General features: G+C 38.0%; 1 protein-coding gene across 6 annotated transcripts in view; it reads right to left on the bottom strand.

The window, feature by feature from the left end:
• LOC150076347 (phospholipase D1-like) overlaps positions 1-21,579 on the bottom strand; it is a 496,427-nt gene that overhangs the window by 70,606 nt on the left and 404,242 nt on the right. For all 6 annotated transcript variants that reach the window (XM_090387709.1, XM_090387710.1, XM_090387707.1 and 3 more), the window contains one exon: positions 17,490-17,554. In XM_090387709.1, the coding sequence (XP_090243835.1) occupies positions 17,490-17,554 (65 nt within the window). The remainder of the gene's footprint in view (positions 1-17,489; positions 17,555-21,579) is intronic.

Below are 21,579 nucleotides of genomic sequence, written 5' to 3'. Positions count from 1 at the left end.
TGAGAGCCTTGTCGATCATTTCGGCCCTGGAAAGGCTGTGCAAGGCTCAATGGGTAGAATTTTTTTCAGTCAGGTCTGTACTTGTTAACAGGAAAGACTGCTTCTACAGGGATGGGAAGCACTTAAATAGAAAGGGTGCAAGAATATTTGCTAATGCTATTGAGGCAGTGATAAGTGGGTCGGAAAACTGCTATACTGGAGGGGATACAAGGACTAATAGATTAACAGTAGCCACTGGCAGAGGTGAAAGTGATTCTTGCACTGCTTCAATTAGAATAAGCAGCAGCTTGGAAAACAAGATGCAGGGTATTTCAGACACTGCTGGGAGTCATTGCAGTACAATAAACACATGGCCATGTTAGGGTAGCTAGGAATAGGAACAGGTGCATATACAGCAATGCTAGGATTTCGGTAAATAAATTTGATGAATTTGAAGTGTTGGTAAAAACATAAAAGGCATATATTGTTGGGATATCAGAGACGTGGTGTTACACAGATATAAGGAAGGCAGAACTGGAATTTGGGGAGTATAATGTGTACAGGAAGAATAGACAGGATAGGAAGAGAGGAGGGGTTATGCTATTAGTTAAGAAACAAAATCCAAGGAAGTGCAGCCAGTCGACACTGTCGGACAGTGCAGTGTCAAGTCAGTTTGTTGTGACAAACATTGGGAGATCAAAATTGAGAGTAGGAGTGTGTTATAGGCCTAAAATGACTGATGGGTATAATAAAAAAAAAAAAAACTGTACAGGGAAACATAGTGGGCCAGTAAATCAGAGAGTCTTATAACGGGGATTTTAATTTCCCAGATATTGACTGGAATTTGTGGGTTGGTCACTCACACACTAGCAAGACTTTTGTGCATTTATTGGATGATTGTTTTCTACATCAGCATGTTCCGGAAGCAACTAGAGGGAGTAATACTCTTGATCTGATTATCAGTAGAGATTCTTCATGCATTAAGAATCTACAGTTAAGGCAACCACTAGGTGGCAGTGATCATATTGTGCTGAAGTGGGATTTACTGAAAGAGGCAACTACCATTAGGGGTAAAGGCAACGGTTTTTGCTTTCGTAAAGGCAACTATGGTGGATTGAGACAGTATTTAAATTCTATACGGTGGGACCAACCGATGATGTTACCAACAGCAAATTCAAAATGGGAAGCATTCAAACAATTAAACTTGGAAGCTACTAGGCTTTACATACCAACAAAGAAATATTGTTCAAGGTTTAGGCCTAAATGGATGTCAGATGAGCTAATAAGACATGTGGCAGAGAAGAAAAATGCATGGGATACATGTCACCCATTAAAAATTAATGGGTGATGGAAGCCTACAGATATAAGCTGGTCTGCATCCTAATATCACAAAGGAGATTAGACAGGCAAAGGCAGATTATGAGAAATCTTTGGCATAGGATGCAAAGAACAACAGCAAAGAGTTCTTTGCTAACACATTAGGAGTTATTTGTTATTTGGTTTTTAGGACCATTAGCAACTAAGGCCATATTTGCTCTGGGGTTATGCGGTGGTCATTCCCTGACTTTTCCACATCCTCCATATTTGTTGGGCACGGGCTCAAAACCCGGTCTAATCAAGAAGCTTGTTTGTTGTTATTTGGTTTTTAGGAGCATTAGCAACTAAGGCCATATTGCTCCGGGATATGCGGTGGTCATTCCCTGACCTTTCTGCATCCTCCATATTTGGTGGTGACGGGCTCGAACCCCAGTCTAATGAAGAAGCATGTGCTACGCACTGCTGCTCCTGCCCACCTGGCTACAGAGGTGCCGTGAGGAGTTATTCAGGGAGTCGAATGCCAGAGGTGAATTAAACTCTGGCAGTGAGCTAGATCATTTTGTAATAACTGAGAGGAAAATGGAGGAGAAATTGTTGAGGATAAACATAAAAAAAAGGCACCCGGGGTGAATGGGATCTATCCTGTTATGTTGAAGGAGGCAGCAAAGGAAGTAAGCAAACCTTTAACCCTAATTATGAGAGCTTCTTTGGACTCAGAGGAGGTACCCATGGACTGGAGATGTGCAAATCTGACCCCAATTCACAAAGGAGGAACAAAGGGCAAGAGAAGTAATTATAGACATGTTAGTTTAACTTCTGTTCCAGGAAAATTAATGGAGGCACTGATTAAAGAAGCACTACAGGATCATCAAGACAAGACTTCAGTTATAGCATGGACACAGCATGGGTTTGTTAAGGGAAAGTCTTGTCTGACCAGTTTGATTGGATACTATGAGGTGGTCACAAAGGAACTGGATGCAGGGAATAACTTTAATATCATATATTTAGATCTTAGAAAAGCTTTTGATACTATTGCTCAAATTGGAGCAACGTGGCATTAGAAGCAAATTGCTGCTATGGATTAAGAGATGGTTGAGTGGGAGAAGACAGAGTGGTAATCAATGGACACTGCTCTTCGTGTACTAATGTTATTACTGGATCCCCTCAGGGTTCAGTGTTGGGTCCATTGTTGTTTTCTGTATTTATAAATGATATTGATGATGGTATATCAGGCTTAATGTCTACGTTTGCAGATGATACACAGGTTTGCAGAGTTGTAAAGGACACTAATGACAGTATGCTGCTGCAACAGGATCTAGAAGAGTTCAGCAGATGGGCTGAGAGGTGGCAAATGAAGTTTAACATTGAGAAATATAAAGTACTACATATGGGAAGCAGTAACCCCGTATCAACTCTGTGGTACTACACTGACAGTGGTAGAGAATGAAAAGGACCTGGGAGTAATTGTGCAGATAGTCTGCAAGAGTAGCTCATGGTGTCTTGTCAATGATATACAGGAATTTTTCTAGCAGGGATAAGGAGGTGATTATCCCCTGGTATAAGGAAATGGTCAGACCACACTTTGAGTACTGTACTCAGGTCTGGAGGCCTCATTTTAAGATGGATGTAGAGCTGTTGGAACGAGTACAGAGAAGGGCAACAACATTAGTGAATGGAACAACGGGTTGCTCTTACAAAGAAAGGCTTAAGTTTTGCAGATTACAGTGTCTGGAGACCTAACTGAGGTGTATAAAGCCTTGAATGGTTTGAGCATGCTCAATGCTGATGAGATTCTTCCTCTTGCTCAGAATAGCATTAGTAGAGGCATATGATGCAAGAAAGCAAGCTTATGCAGCGTCAGCCAAAAAAACCCCTTCCACTTCACCCTTCCGTGATACCTGACCAGCTGAGCCTTAAATTTATTTAGGCTATCAACTTCCACAACAAGGGATAGAAGTCTGTTCTACCAACCAACTACCCGCTGGCTAAAGGCAAATTTCTGCACATCTATCTTTCCTCAATTTGAATTTATGTTCTCTCAGGTGATTATTTTGAGCAAGAGGCAGTATCCCATCAGCATTGAGCATGCTCAAACCATTCAAGGCTTTGTATACCTCTATCAAATCACCTCGCCGGTGCCTAGTCTCCAGACACTATAATTTTCAAAATTTAAGCCTTTCTTCGTAACAGCAACCCTTCATTCCGTTCAGTAACCTTGTTGCCCTTCTCTGTACTCATTCCAGCAGCTCTACATCCTTCTTGAAATGAGGCCTCCAGACCTGTATACAATACTCAAGGTTCGGGCCTGACCATTGCTCTGGCTGACGTTGGTCTGGGGTTGCTGTTTCCCATATGTAGTACTTTACATTTGTCAATGTTAAACTTCATTTGCCACCTCTCAGCCCATCTGCTCAACCTTTCCAGATCCTGTTGCAGTAGCATAGTGTCAATAGTGTCAAGTCAGTCATGTCTTAAATATAAGGTGATTGCATCCTGATTAATCATAATCAATATGCAAAGAAAAACAACAAAGACTTCTTTACTTATATAAACTCTAGAAGGAAGGGAATGAATCAGATTGGTCAACTTGATGTTGGTGGTATGACTGTTGGATGATCCTGCTCAGATAACTGACAAACTGAGTAAGTATTTTGCATCTACATTCACACTTGAGGAATTCTGTAAGGAAGGGGAGGACAGAAGTATACTAAACTCTAACAGGGAGCTAAATGATTTTGTAATAATGGAGAGCAAAATGGAAGAGAAACTGTTGAAGTTAAACATAAAAAATCATCTGGGGCAGATGGAATCTATCCAATTATATTGAAGGAGGCAGCAAGGGAGGTTAGCAAACCCTTAGCCATAATTATGAGAGCAGCCTTAGATTTAGGGGAGATCCCCATGGACTGGAGATGTGCAAATGTATCTCCAAATTCACAAGGGAGTTCAAAGAGTGACACAAATAATTACAGGTATTTTCTGACTTTATGAGTTAATTCGTTGCTAGCATGTGCTTGTAAAGCGGGAATTTATTTCCCATAGACAATGTTAAAAATAGGGGTTATGTTATCAACAATGAAATTAGTTAGCTAATTAGTTTATGTTTAAACAATGATTGATTTATCCAAAGAAATGAAAATGTAGCATGTAAAATCAAGAAAATTTACAACTTATAAATGTTAAAGAATGTTTATTCATTATCATCAACTACATGCACACTGCTTGGTTTGCTGCACAAGGAGTTCTCTTCTTCAGAAATGTTTCAAGAGGTGTTTGTTTCCAAGATAATGTCTTTTATTTATAAATTTTGCGATTGCATAAGCATTTTTTAACGGCATACACAAATTGCAACTGACACGATTCGCGCAGAGTAAAAAGTTTACGAAGCTTTAAAAAAAAAAAAAAAAAAAAATGAAGAGAAGAGAAGATTCTGAAAAACCACACAATTCCAGCTATCGGTATTTTCACAAATGCAATAACATTGAGTTTACTAGTCTTTATAACTGATTGCAACTCCGCTATGGACGGTCCCAAGCCCGGCTGCGAAAGGAGGAGGGTGGTCATCCTGACGAAGTGACCAGAACTGGGAAACTAGGCAAGAAACCGCATGAAATTCGGAACAAGCTCTTTCAACAATGTTACCGCATCCGGGGTAGCCTGGACCCGACCAAGAATGATTTTTACAACCAGCTCTAACATACACTGGATTCAATTCCACAGACAGAAGTGATCATCCTCGCAGGTGATTTTAACGCCCACATTGGCGTGGACAGATCTGGTTAGGAAACAACAATGGGCAAGTTTAGTGATGGGAAGATCAACGACAACGGACTATGTCTACTGTCCTTGCTGCATCTAACAACCTGATCATCGGAAACAGCCATTTCCAGCACACTCAAAAACGTCAACTTATATGGCAAAATCCATCTGGCAAGGACTTAGCAATCCTGGACTACATTTTGATCAACGCCCGATTTCGCTCATCACTCATGGACGTTCATGCCATGAGGGGATCTGATTGCGGATCTGATCACTACTTCATCCGGGCTAAGGTGCAGCTCAAACTACGACATGCAAAAAGGTCATCTCGGTCAGCCAAGCTGGACTGGAGGCAGCTAATGAATGCTGCCAACAAACAGGCATATTAGATCGCCCTATCCAACCGCTTTGAGACAATGGCTGCATCCGAGGATATAAATGAAGAAAAGCAGATCTTTGATGCCATCCTGGAATGTGCCAAGCCCCCATGCCTGACGCCAAACCCAACCATGGATATCAGACGAGTGCCTCGACCTCGTGGACAAACAGAAACAGGCAAAATCTGTCGACTTCGAACGGTACTGGCAGTTAAACTGAAAAGTCCAACAGAGGATGAAAGCGGAGAGAGAAGCATACTGGAACCAAGTGGTAGATGATCTTGAAGAGGCGGCATCCAAGCACGAGTACTGCACCCTCAGATGTCTGAGGGGAAAGACCAAATTGACTAGTGACAACATCAAGAACGCTGATGGGACCTTCGTGCGATCACCGTCTGAAAGGCTGCAACGGTGGAGTGAATTCTTTAAAGCATTGTATAATCACGACCCACCTCAGGGACCACCAGCAGCCGCACCACCAATCGATCCCCCTGAGGTCTCCATGGTCGAGGTCGAGCCTACAGTAGAAGTGAAAGCAGCCATACAATCCCTAAACCAGGAGTGGACCAAGTTACCACAGAAGCGATCAAAGCCTGGGAGATGTACTGCTTCGTCGACTACACTAACTCCTCAAAACCATCTGGTGCACTGAACAAATTCCGCTAACATGGAGGAAAGCCATTATCGTGCCAATCCACAAGAAAGGTGATAACCGGGATTGCAAGAACTATCGTGGCATCAGTCTCCTTTCCATCATCGGAAAGGTCCTTATGAAGATCATTCAAGTCAAGGTTGCAAAAACATCGCGAGCAAACCAGTCGCGAAGAACAAGCGGGATTTAGACCCGGGCGAGGATGCTGTGATCAAATCTTCGCCATCCGTCAGCTGATGGAAGAGAGGATCCGGTGTGGACAGCGAACGTCATTGTTTTTATTGACTTTAAATCTGCTTTCGACTGTGTCCACCAGCCCGCCTTATGGAAATTGCTAGAGGTCGAACATGTACCTCGAAAAGTCAGCACACTCCTCCAAACTGCATACGACGGTTTAACCAGCCAGATGAGCATCCAGAAATTTATCTGAGGAATTTACCATCCAAACTGGAGTCCGCCAAGGGGACATGGCCTCCCCGTTGCTTTTCAACATCGTGGTCGATGCCATTATGAGGCAACTATTCAGCAACAGACGGGGCATACAATATGGCAAGGATCACTGTGTGACTGACTTGATGTTTGCCGATGATAGTGCTATCTTTGCCAGAAATGACGCTGAAGCCACAGACATCCTCTATGATATTGCCCGGCCATACGGGTTGAAGATCAATGCTGATAAGACAAAAGCCCTGACAACAGATGGGTCGCAAGCCACCATCTATCTCGAAGGCGTCCAGATCGAGCAAATGCAGGACTTTAAATTCCTTGGGTCGCTGGTCCAGGAGAAGAAAGTTGCATCCACCGTGGAGATCCACGGCAGAATTGGACAGGCGGCCACTGCGTTTGCCTCGCTCAAATGATGTCTGTGGAAGAGGACCAACATTTCCTCAAGACTAAAATCAGACTCTTCCGGACTTTGATCCTGCCCATTCTCCTTTACGGATCAGAAACATGGATTTGTCTCAAAGCTAGATTTAAACAAACTTGAGGTATTCCAAATGCGATGACTGCGGCAGATCCTGGGCATCTCACTTCGCGACCGCATCACTAATGATACCATCCGCACCAGATGCCAAGAGCAACCAACCATCACCGACCAAATCCAGAAGCTAAGTGACCTACCCAATGGAGCATTCAACGGACCACGCCTAGGAAAACATGGGCCAAGCAAGTGGAAAATGACACGAAGAGCCGACGTCTCGACCTTAATCAGGCCAGGACTGACGCCATGGATCGTAAAGCATGGAAGAATATCACAGAGCAAGTCCGAAACCCTGCGGCACCTACAGCAGCGTACTGGTTGCGTGGCCAAATGCTTCCTGCAGCCGCCACTTAAGGACCGAAGAAGAAGAACTGATTGCACTAACAGAAAAGCCCAACAAACCAGAAAGTGCCAATTTTTTTTGTTTTATGGTCGTCACGACCATAAAACAATAAAAAAAATGTGTCTTAGAAAAATATCTCAAAGGTGTTTAAAATTGATTCTTATAACGGAACATATAATAACAATGAAAGTGTAGTGCATTTTAATGATTTGAATTGGTAACTAATACAATTTACAAACCACACTCGTGACCTTTTAGAGAGATAAATAGCTTAGTTATTCAGCAAAAATTTCAACTTCCGAGGTCTTGAAACGAATTACCAAAAAACAATGTGTTATTGGGTTCACATTACGATATTTTCACGATATTATGGTGTCTCTGGAACTGATTAATATCATTAAGTGGGGTACACTGTATTGTATAGCTACGCACATGGTTTGGAATGCAGTATTCACGAATGTTTAACGTTCATTTTTCGCAATTAACGTTCATATTTTTGATTTTGTTGATAGTTGATACTTGGAAAAAAAGAAACCTCGTAAACCTGGGAACTGCCTGTATAGATATGTTAGTTTAACTTCTCTTCCAGGGAAAATAATGAAGTCGCTGGTTAAAGAACTAATGCTAGAATGAGTACAGAGAAGGGCAACAAGATTGGTGAGAGGAACAAATGGGTGCTCTTACCAAGAGAGCCTTAAGTTCTGCAAGTTGCAGAACCTAGACATGACTGCAGTAATAGTTCAGACACAGGATGGGTTTGTTAAGGAGAAGCCTTGTCTGAACAATTTGATTGGATTCTACAATGTGGTCACAAAGGAACTGGATGAAAAAATAATTTTGATATCATACACTTGAATTTCAGGAAAGGTTTTGATACTGTGGCACACAGAAGACTACTGTACAAATTGGAGCAGTATGGTATTAAGGGCATGTTGCTACAATGGATAAAAAGATAGTTAGGTGGGAGAAGACAGACAGTAGTTATCAATTGATACTGCTCTTCATGGGCTAATGTTATTAGTGGAGTTCCCCAGGGTTCGATGCTGGGCCCATTGTTGTTTTGTGTATTTATCAATGATAACATTGAAGGTATATCACGCTTAATGTCCAAGTGTGCAGATGATACAAAGGTTGGCAGGGTTGTTAATGACAGCAAAGACAGTATGCTACTGCAACAGGATCTAGAAAAGTTAGGCAGATGGGCTGAGAAGTGGCAACTGAAGTTTAACACTGACAAATGTAAAGTACTGCATGTGGGTAGCAGTAACCAAAGATAAACGTACCAACTGTGTGGTAGAGTAGGTCATGGAGTTTTGTGAATGATATATAGTAATTCTGCTAGCAGAGACAAGGTGATTATCCCTTTGTATAAGGCAAAGTTCAGGCCATACCTCGAGTACTGCATACAGTACTCAAGGTGTGGCCTGAGTACTGCTTACAGGTCTGGAGGCCTCATTTTAGGAAGGATGTAGAGTTGCTAGAATGAGTACAGAGAAGGGCAACAAGATTAGTGAATGGAACAAAGGGTTGCTCTTACGAAGAAAGGCTTAAATTTTGCAAAATACAGTGTCTGGCGAGTTGATCTGCCAGTGCCTACTTCGATACTTATACATATAAGTATCGAATTTAACTAATGCTACTAATGAAAATACGGTGTACCCTGGGAGCGATATATGTGTTGAACAAAGGGTGGAAGAAAGGAAAAGAAAATAAGTGTAATGATATAAAATGAAAAGTACCAAAAAGCAAATTTTGAAAAAACAACGACCAAGGTAGTAACACATAATAGTTTTGCATAACTTGATTTTAATTATTTATTCAAAATTTATAAATATCAATAAACTTGTAAATCAGCATAATCATCTACTTCCAAATACCAGTCCTAGCTATATTAAAGTAAGATATAAGTATAATAAACCCTTTGGATTATTAGCTTGCAACTACAAATCTATAGCTACCAGTTTAACATCACATATTACAGACACCAATAACTGCATTTGTCAACAAAACAACAAGCAGCAATATATCGATCCAGACTATGGACACATCATTACAGGAAATCTAAACATAGTTACGGACCCAATGCTCAGACATGTACTATCACAAGGATTCAAATTCAGGCCGCCTACCAAAATAAACGTATCCAACTTCAATAAGCAGCTATATCAAGACCTGTTAAACTACTGCTTCCAACTAGCCTACAAAAATAACACGCCTATAGAAGCATACCATATGTGGATTAGCCATACATTCGCCCTATTCAAACATAAATATGCATTACATAGTTCAAATTTATATTATCAGGGCGCATACTACAACTTGACTACATTAAAACAAAAACTGCTAGAATTTCACAAAAACTTCGTAATCACACCGGTAGATAAAGCAGCTAATAATTTTGCATTCATTTGCAAATATTTCTATACATATACTTTAACTAATGAACTTAACTCAAGCAATACCTACAAACCGATTTCCAGTACATGTAATATCATTACAAAAAAACTAATGGCCTTCAACAAAAAACTAAAGCTCAACTTAAGCAATTACAGCTTACCTTATATCTACTTCATTCCTAAATTTCATAAAAAACCAATAGGCTTCAGATTCATAACCTCATGCAAAAATAGTTATGTACACAAATCTGGAAAAACACTTGAACTACTACTGCAACCACTGATGCAAAAGATACATAACAGCAAAATCATAGGCAACAACCAACCCGTATTAAAATTTTTGCAAAGTAATACAGTCAATAATATTCAAACCTTTGATTTCCATAGCCTATTTACCAGTATCAATCAAACCAACCTCAAATTGGTACTCAAAGATATCTATGATAAACATAAGAATTTTATTTCCTGCAACACCTATTACTGGAACAACATACTTAATTTATGTATTTCCAATAACTTCATATATGATGGTAATACAGTATATCAACAAACCAAAGGAACACCTATGGGCAGCCCAGCCTCATGCATTATAGCCAACCTATATCTATACTGGTCAGAAACCTCATTTCCTCAGGAACTATTACTATTCAGATATATAGATGACCTCATAGTAATTAACTGCCCGAATTTCATCCAGGATTATGGACATCTATACCCTAACGAACTTGTACTAGAAAGAACTAACAATTCTGATACAGCAGCCCATTTTTTGGATCTAGACATCAATATAAAAAATGGTATAGCCTCCATCAATTTGTACAACAAACGTGAAGCATTCAACTTTAGCATAGTAAACTTTACACAATGGAATTCCAATATTTCCAAACAGGTACATGCTAATGTTATCTTAGCACAATGCATCGGAATAGCAACAATATGTAGCGACAAAACAACAGTTATTGATAACATCAGAATATTATACAGTAAACTGACCAAAAATCTTTTTCCTATTAAATACCTGCGTCATCATATCAATAAAGCCCTTAACATATTAAGGCACAAGAACTTAATAGATATCAATATAAACAGCATTATTAGTTTATAACTAATAATTATTCCCATACGCATCAAGTTTGTATATAGTGTAAATACAATACACTAGGCCTCTTTGGTGTCTTACGGTCTGGAAAACTTGTACCCACCGATTGGCCAGACATAGTGTATTACATTGTAATTACCTTGTAATTAATTTTAATTATATCTTGATTTATTTATTTATTTAATTGTTAATTGTAACTTATATATATATGTTACACTTTTAACACAACTGACTTAAGTACATGATGCACCTACTCTCGGACATTCGTTCAGGGTCTTAACTATAGGAACGGGTTTGCAACCCCGAACTACCCTAGCCCAACTACATATCACTAATTTAATCATCTTTTTGCTTTACTAAATTCTACATTTTATGCTCTGTGAGCCATTAGTGTAACGAAAGCAATATCAGAGTACTATTTTTCTTACTATACCCAATCGATATTTTTTCGCCTTAACAAAGTTTAGCTAGCTTCTACTGCTACTTTGTAAGTTATTATTTCTTTGCTATCCCGGGGTTTGAGCATCATATACTTAACTTTAACCTAGTGTAGCTACACCGCTTACGTAAATTACATAATATACAGACACCAAAATTCGTCTAACGCTAGGAGCCGCTAGCGTTTCTTCGCATATATACACGGGTTAGCCTCCGGCGCTGTCTTTTCTGTCAACCTGTCCAGTAGCGGTAAGTTCTTGTCATTCGGACACTACCTTCCTTTGTCTTCACCTTTTTGGCATGCCACTTACTTCTGTAAGGTCATCCATGTTCTGCATGTTATACTTTTGGCATAATATTTTTGCTTAACTTGTATTTTATTCAAAATTTATATTCTAAATTATTTTAGTTTTTACCACGTGTCTTCGTACACGTGTTTTTTGACATACAGAACATGTCAGAAACAGAAGTAAGAGTATTGCTGTTCTTTTTCATAATTTGGGTGGATGACCTCTGAAGAAGACACAGAAATTATGAAAGATACTGCAATGCTATTTCCACCTTGGTCGTTCTTTTCAAAAATCTGCTATTTCTACCTTGGTCGTTCTTTTCAAAATTTACATTTTTTCAAAATTCGCACTTTGTTTATAACGTTACATTTTTTCTTTTCCGTTCTTCCCCCTTTAATCAACATATATCGCTCCCAGGGTACACGGTTTTTTCATTATTAGCATTAGTTATATTATAGATTTATACCTACTACATTCTACACATAACTTTAAAAATAATTTTATATATACATTATGGTTGTAGGGTACCTTTGCTCTTGCAGTGTCCCTGATCCATAATTCATATTATCGATAATTCATTTTATCGCTATTCAAATTCAAATCCATTTTCTCTACTTAATTTTAATTTTATTATTCATAATTATTATTATTTATATATATATATATATATATATATATAAACAATGTGAATTTTTTTACTGCTACATGATGATTAAAGCTAAATGATGCTGCTTCAGCCTCTCCCTTTAGAAAATCCTGGAATCATCCATGGAGAGACATATATACAGTCCATTCCGGTTATTTGAGGCACCTCGGTACTAGTGCATTTTGGCCCAATTAAGCGGCTGCCCCAATTATCCGAAGTTTCATGTAAATAGTTAAAAATACAATGTACCCTCCCCTTTACAATTGGTTCACTGTACAATCAAATCACGTTACGACGAACTCAATATAGTAAAGTACCGTTCACTATACGATGTGCAGTAAGCGCCGGTCATTGTGATCACGTTTGTGAATTGAATTTTAATTCTATTAGATAGCGATTCTAATTAGTGAAAATAGGAGGAATATTATCCACAGGCTATAAAAGGAAAGATATATTAAGCAGAAGTTTACCCTTTATTACCTTACCAATTAAAAAATTAAATGATACGTGAAAATTGGAAGAATATACATGATAATCGGAATAATTAATAAGCACTGTAATATGTGTATACGAACTAGTTGACATTTCTGTTCACTGACATTTGTGGGTGGTGGTGGGGGGGGGGGGTTAAAATTTAAAACGGTAAAAAGGTAAGCAATCAATAACAAAGAAAACGGCACACACCAATTGCAAGTAACATGGTACGCGCAAGTGAGAACGGAGAAACAAGTTACAAAGCTTTAAAAATAGGAATGAAGAGAAGATCTGAAAATTAATTTTTTATATGATTGAAGATTTCATGGAAGTATAAACACATTTCACCATAATAACCCACAGAATTCCAGGTGTCGGTATTATCGCAAATTCAATAAGATCAAGTTTACTGTCTGTTTATGATAGATTTCCCTAACAGAAAAGCCGAATAAACAGGTGACTGCTAATTGTTTTTATTGTTTTATGGTTGTGACTTCCAGAATTTCGACCGAACCACGTGGTACCATCAGAGACAATCGTAGGGTAATCTCCAGTGCTGCGGTCTCCTGCCCCAATTAAACAGCATGCTGTCCCAATTAAGCGAAGTAAACCCTGGCTATTTTCTCGATTGGTTTCTGTTTTTTAAGATTTGCCCCAAATTGAAAAGAGTTAATGCTCTACTGTAAAATGTCAGATTGGTTGGAATAGATACAGTATTTTCTTTCATAGAGCAACAACACTCAACAACCAAACAAAGTAAAATCACTAACTAGCCAGACGAGTTGGGATTCAAGAAAAAAAATCAGTTTACATAATCACTTCCACCACACATGCATAAACTGCAATAAAGCAAAAAAGTGACAACACAAACTGAAGCACTGATTACAATAAAACAACAGATGCGACTTGCTTTTTTTACATGAGTCTGATCGGGAGAATGACTTCATAAAAGTGATAACATTATGCAAACAATTACATTATCTGAGTTCGCAATAAGTTACACATTATTTCAAGTTTCCTCTTGCATTTTAATTCCCCAACCACAGTCCATTTTATATAATTTCTTGCTTATTTCATAATGGCTTCTGGTACATTCTTAGACTGAAACTGACAGAATTGATACTGCCAAATATCTATTCCTTTATGTTCAATGACAAAGAGAAATACTGGAAACTCCACAAAAAATTTCAAATTTGAAAATGACACACTGCCAGTTAAAATTTGCACTACACTGGCACTCAGAAAAACAATTTGCAGTGGGAAGTTGTGCACCATGTAGTCACATGCTATAATAAAGTACTTCTAATTGAATAAATTTACATAATCTTCTCATTGTGTTTTAGACTGTCCATGACATTGGCAGCAGAAGTACTTAAGTCAGAGTCATCCTAATTCTGTCCAGTTTGTTTAATTTTCTTCCCAAATGAAGTTGGAAGAAGGGGAGAAAAAAAAAAAAAGCAGCTGGCATAACAAATTCAATGCACCACATTCTACACACATGCTTCAAAATCTTTGTCAGTAACATGTATTAATTTAAAGTGTTTACATTATTTTTCCTTTTAGCACTTCTCTCTAGATAGTGGTAAATTTCCATCAAATATTCATCTATTACAGAAAAGCATACTGACCTCTTTTCAGCACAAAAATTAATAAGATGAAAAGGACAGCCTATTTCCACCAAGTGCTCAATCTCCTCTTTTAATACATTGCTTCTCCAGCCTTCTGTTATGTTTAAACCTAACATAATAGGTAGGCTGACCATAATTCCTTGAGGCCAAAACGGGATGGGAACGATGAAAATGGGACTATGAACGAGCTGACGCTTTGAATTCAAAGTTTTTTTCCCTCAGCACAGCACCCTTATTTTTCTGGCTACGTAGATGTTGGTTAATGTCACTCCTACCTCTATGACTCATGGATGACCATAATTCCTTGAGGCCAAAACGGAACAGGGAGAAGAAATGTTGTTCGGAAAGAGCAAAAAAAAATATTCAACAAAATGTTTTTAGGGCAACTGTACATCAAGTTCACACCAAGAATATTTTTCGGATGAATGTATTTCGTGTAACAAATTTTGATCTTTTAAGATCTTGTCATAAAAATTATCACACTCCATATTACAATTTTGCTTTATGGCTTTCAAGATTTCGCTTAACATGGCTTTCAAGATTTCAACACTTAATCAGAATTTCTCCTTCGACCACATGCTATTCATTATGGAAAATATTCTCTCCACAGAAGCTGTACTTCCAGGTAGGGAAAGAAAAAATTTCACATTACTAAAATCCTGGAAAGCTAGACATTTTTCATGCATTTCAGAAAATATTTGGATCCATCCATCAGATACAGAAATATTTTCTTCATTCCATGTGTCCAACTGCCTGACAACAATTGCTTTTATAAATGCCCACTGATCAAATATGTGAGTTTCGTCTGCTCTTGTTCATGTAACAAGCTCTTCAAAATTGTCCGGCATTTCTTTCCATTCAGGTACCTTTCTCAGTAATACCCATTGAAATTTTTCAGAATTTTCCAAGCTGAAATATCTTTTTCTAATATATGTTTGGAATGTTGAACCTTGATCTCTTGCAAATGCTTTTAGTTGAAATAATTTTTTCAACATAACAGGACATTTCTCTTGAGAAAGAAAATATGAATGAAGTCCATCAAACATGATTAACATTCTGTCAATTAATGAGCCTATGGACAAAAACCTTGTATTTCCAGTTCCAATATTTTTTCATAATTGTCTCCAGCAAATTCACAAAAGTTAAGTTCTTTGACTCTGACTTCGTATGTAAAAAAGTATTCGTATATTTTAACTGCAAAACAATGAATATCAATTTGTAGACAGTCGACAAAACACTGGAGACAACTGTGAAAAATGTGTACCACAACCAATAACCTCTCGCTCCAACTGATTTTCAATTTTTTTCCGTACATTATTTTTACCAACTGTTTTACAACCTCCAAAATCTGTGTTGGTATTATCAGCACACAGAGCAACGATTTTGTTTTGTAAGGAGAATTTATCTATTATTTTCTTCAACATAATACTTTGTAGTTTGGGTGTTTCACCAGGTAAAGAAGTAAAATCTATAATTTTAACTTTAACACCACAGTTCGGCAAAAATTACAGCACAACAATCGGAAACAATTTTTTTTTTTTAATCATTGTTTTATTCGGGTTTTTTTTTTGGCTGGTGCAGCATAAGCATAGGCTTTCTTGCACCATGTGGCCATTACTAATACTAAACAGCTGCCCCGATTAACCGGAATCCACTGTATATGTTTTGTTACTCACAGAGATGAATCAAAGGATGAAGTGAGCAACTGCAGACCCGTAAGTTTGATTTCTATTCCAGATAAAATAATGGAGTCAATGTTAAAACATGCAATGCATGATCATCTTAATAGAAATGCAGATATATTGCAATCATAGAACAGATCTGTTAAGGGAGAGAGATCTTGTCTGACCAATGAGAGCTATTATGATGGAGCAACGAAGAAACTGATTGTGAAAAAGTAATTTTGAAGTTATGCAATTTGATTTCAGTAAACCTTTTGATATTTCACATGACAGACTGCCGTACAAAATGTAGCAACCCACCATTAGGGGAAGTTAATGAAGTGCATAAAGGGACAGTTACGTGGCAGAAGCCAGAGGGTTATTAAAAATCATCGAAATCCCTTAAAATTCAGTGCTGGGCATCTTATTGTTTTCAATATTTATTAACAATTTTGATGAAACCATCAAGTATAATGCCGACATTTGTTGATGATACCAAGGCTGGTAGGGCGGTTAATGATAAGGAAACAGGGTATACTAGTGCAGTGAGATCTAGAGAAATTAGCCAGGTGGACTGAGAAATGGAAATTGAAGTTTAACATTGATACATTCAACATTAATGGCTATGGGTAGCAGTAATCCCAGAAGGCCATACCAACTGGATTGTACCATACTTGAGGTAGTGTGGAACTAAAGATCTAGGTGTAACAGTACAATTTAACATGAAGTTTTGTGAACAGTGAAAACTGGTTGTTTGGACAGGTTGTTTGTCAATGACACAGAGAAATTCTGCCAGCCAGGATGAGGAGGTGATTATTTGTATAAGGCAATGGTTAGATTGTACCTTGAGTACTGCATACAGGAATGAAAGCCTCACTTCAGGAAATGATATGAATCTGTTGTAATTGGTGCAGAGAGGAGCAACAAGGTAGCCAGGAACATTAAAGAGTACCCTGTTTGAGAAAGATGTCTGTTCTGCAAATTGCAGAAATTAAATTTTTCTTTTAGATACCTTTTTGTGCTCCCTGGCTAACCTGTGAGGAGACCTGATTTAAATGTTTAAGGCTTTAAGTGGATTGAGAAAAGCTGATGCTGATAACATTCTTACTCTTTCTCAGATGATGCACATCAAGGAACATAAATGCAAACTGAAAAAGAATAGTTGCAGGACAGATGTGTGAAAAATTGTTTTCAGCCATAGAGTAATTGATGGTTGGAATAAGCTTTCATCTGATGTTTTGGAAGTGAGTAGATCAATTTACTGAATAAATTTAAGGAAGGAATAGATGAATTATTAGAGGGGATAAAAGATGCATTTCGTTGTATTACACGCAACTAATACAGTATTTAAGTTAATATTTACCTGTTATCACAATGGGTGCAAATAATAATATTACAAAACCAAGATATTGCTACAAAACCAATTAATATATTAATAAAACACTTACAAGTTTATCATTTATTTCTCCATAAGTCCTCAAGCCACAGAAACAGATATAATTAGATGGATCGACTAATAGAAAAAAAAAAGGTAATAACTAATTACACTATATTATTATTATAAATTTAAGATTTATGGAATGTTATACAAGGTTAATGCTTAAGTATATTCCTTGAGGAAAGGTAAGTATAGTAACAAATCTGAACTGAAAGATTCTAATCCATTCACCAACTAAAGTAATGAGTCCTGTTATGAGATTTTAATCTTTTACAACCATAACCAAAAGCACAAAGCTACAATATAAATTAAAAGAAAAGGCTCAACTTCCTCCCTGCATAATGCCGATTACATAGGTCTGCTATGTGTCACTTCTGTTTCAAATAGTATTAATCAATCAATCCAAAATAATAATAATAAAAGGCAATTACTTCACTATATTCAGTATCACGATAGTTCAAAAAAAAAATAAATGAATAAAAATAAATAATAATCTCGTCACAAAATAAACAAGTTTATGCTCAGCTATACCTCAAAAATAATATAAGTAATACAAAAATAATACAAGAGTAAAATTCATATTATAATGAATAGATTTTATATATACAGGGTGTTTCTTAATATGTGGGCCATACTTTTAGGATCAATTCACAACCTGGAAACAATGAAAAAAAAAAGTTTACATAAATATATTCCCAAAATCACTTTATTTCAAACATATTTTGTTACAACATACAGTAGAACCCTGATAAGAAGTTTTTCAAGGGGCTGGAGGTTTAGAACTTCTTATGTGGGAAAACTTCTTAGAAGGGAAAATGACCTAAGGGTATGACATATTAACTACACAAATAAAAATGAAAAGATACACATACATAAGTTAAAGATCAATTTTAAGTACTATACCACCACCACCCCTGGGTGGTGGTGGTGGTGGTGGTGGTGGTGGTATGTGCCGAGAATAAGTAACATTAGTCTTCTCCATTGGCGAAGTGTTGCTTATTGGAGGTAGTGCAATATCGAGGCATTCACAATATGAGATATATCAAAAACGATGCCATTTCACCTATTTCAGTGGTTTACTAAGAACTAAAATGATGCTTGGCACTAACTTGTTCAATTACCAAATGTTTATATTGTTTAATATTAAAAATAAATAATTTCTATATTTAAAAATGTATTAAGTGGGAAAACATCATTATAATAATACAGTGTGTATTCTTTATCACAAACTTTTTATGCAGGAAAATAACACATTACAACACACAGAGTTGAAATTGGGGCTTAAGAAACCAAACCTAGTACAAGGGAAAACTTCTTATGCTGGAATTTCTTATCTGGGTTCTACTGCATATAAGTTATAGCATATTTTGTGGTTCAGAAATTTAATCACTTTACCTTTAAAGTAAGTGTTCAAAAGGAAGTGCCTTGCACTTGAAAATTTAAGATTGGACTGCAAGGTGTTGTGAATCCATTCACAAGATTCTATAACACATTGTAATAGATTCATTCAAAAATTCCAGTTGTTCTGATTTGCTGGCATCCCTTGTTCTACATGTTGCATAGCATTTCAATGTTGTCAATGGGTGCTGCACATAAATGGTGGATTTCAGATAGCTCCACATGGTACAAACCTGGGGAGTAAGCAGGTCATGGAAAGAGGGCTTCCTGGCCTATCCATCTGTCAGAAAATGCTCAACTAAATAGTCTGTGTCTACTCAACTAAAATAACACAGAGTTATTATTATTTGTTTTTTTTTTTTTTTTCAGAAGCATTAGCAACTAAGGTCATATTGCTCCGGGGATATGCGGTGGTCATTCCCTGACCTTTCCACATCCTCCATATTTGGTGGTCACGGGCTCGAATCCCGGTCTAATCAAGAAGCATGTGCTACGCACTGCTGCTCCTGCCCACCTGGCTACGGAGGTGGGCAGGAGCAGCAGTGCGTAGCACATTCCTTCAAAAAAACTGCAACTGGATTCTCTGAATGAAAAAAAAAAAAAAATCAACTACCTTGTATCACACTTGCGAATCACTATAATGTTTCTGGGAAATAAAGATTGGCAGTAATTCCTGCCCATACATTAATCAGATTGCTTGTTGTTTGTTATTTGGTTTTTAGGAGCATTAGCAACTAAAGCCATATTGCTCCGGGATATGCGGTGGTCATTCCCTGACCTTTCCGCATCCTCCGTATTTGGTGGTGATGGGCTCGAACCCCAGTCTAATCAAGAAGTGTGTGCTATGCACTGCTGCTCCTTCCCACCTGGCTACGGAGGCGCCTAATCAGATTGCCTTGCATAGGCTAGGCCAATGCAAGGCAATCTGACTGAGATGTTTAAAGGTTTGAATGGACCAAGCAAGTCAATGCTGATGGAATTCTTCATCAGAGGACTACACACATGGGGGGGATAAATTCAAATTGAGGAAGGATGGTTACAGAACAGGTATGTAGCAGTTTGCTTCTACCAATGGGTGGTTGATTGCTAGAACAAATTTCTGTCTGATGTTGTGGAAGTGGATAACTTGAATAAATTAAAGAAACTAGATAAACTGTTGGAAGGGATGGATAGATGAAATGGAAAGGTCCCCCCCCTACTTTTTTTCTTGCATCATTTGCCACTACTAAATTGTTGCTGGTGCCTTGACCAGATGTGGTATGCAGATTCTCTCCTTTGTCCAATCATGGGTGTTGTAAAAATTGATTATGTGATGTGATTTCTTGCGAAACCCCACTCATAAGAAAATAACACAGAGGGTAGAAAAAGAGGATTGAAGCACACTGCTGCCAGAACCAGCAGCCTTCCTGTGGTCAAAAAGCATCTTCAGTAAATTGACCATGCCAATTCTTGTGAAATGAGCCTCAAAAGAAAACAATACAGAGGGCAGAAAAAGAGGATCTGTCACTAAAAGCTACTCATGGTGAAAAATCAGGCTCAGTAAAGCATTTTAGTTTTGGAATGTGACATAGATAAAGCTGCTGTTTCCATAGCATTTCTCCATATAGTTGCATGTCCTATGCAACTCTGCTACTGCCATCTTTCAGGTGGTGGTTGGTTGGTTGTTGGGTTTTATTGGTGCATTAGCAACTAAGGCTATAATGCGCCATCTTTCAGGTACTCACCAGGATATTCCTCCAGTCAATTCAGGGTCTGTGTGTCAAACCTAACAGTTCTTTTGCTGATTAGTCTATTACGATCTGAAACTCACTTATTAAGAAATTCTGTATCTTCGTGACACTCATCTATTCTCTGAAAGGTTCTATCAGGCAGACAATGGTTCAGAAACTTTTCCACATGTACATGTTGCTATGGCTGTGTTACACTAAGCAAATTCATACAAGAGATGCATATCTGTAATTTTTTGGTTTCGATAAGCCATCATGGCCTCCGTAGCCGAGTGGTCAGGAGTGGGAGTGCAGTAGCACACGCTCCTTGAGTAGACCGGGGTTCAAGCCCCCTGACTGCTGAATACGGTCGATCTGCCAACCCGCACTGGACCAGCGTGGCAGATTATGGTCCATTTCCCTCAGCATGAATTGTTGAGGAGGCTTCCATCCTGCAGTGGGTTGATAATGGCTGCACGTTACCTTTTTTTTTTTTTTTTTTTTTTACCAAGCCTCCATTCTCACTTCAAACAGTATCACTTTATAGCATTACAACTTAAGTCACCACCCCCCTCACCTTCACTGAATTGCATTATTAGCTGATTTTACAATAAGAAGTTATGTTTGTTTGTTTGTTTTGGTTTTTAGGAGCATTAGCAACTAAGACCATATTGCTCCGGGAATATGCAGTAGCCATTCCCTGACCTTCCCGCATCCTCCGTATTTGGTGGTGACAGGCTCAAACCCCGGTCTAATCAAGAAGCGTGTGCTACGCACTGCTGCTCCTTCCCACCTGGCTATGGGGGCACCAAGAAGTTATGATTACGACAAGTAAAATACCATTTCAAAATAAATTCAGACTATGCACACCAGAATAGCAATTAACTTTTATACTTATTTACCTATGCTGTTGTAATGTTGTTTGTCTATCTAGAGACTAACAAACATTTTTAGTCGGTAATTTTTGGAACACGAATGGGCTGTAACTCAGAAATA

This window comes from Mastigoproctus giganteus, chromosome 13, assembly GCF_048544385.1.
Source record: "Mastigoproctus giganteus isolate SK-2022 chromosome 13, ASM4854438v1, whole genome shotgun sequence".
NCBI classification, from domain to species: Eukaryota; Metazoa; Arthropoda; class Arachnida; order Uropygi; family Thelyphonidae; genus Mastigoproctus; species Mastigoproctus giganteus.
This window is presented reverse-complemented; position numbering and strand designations above follow the sequence as displayed.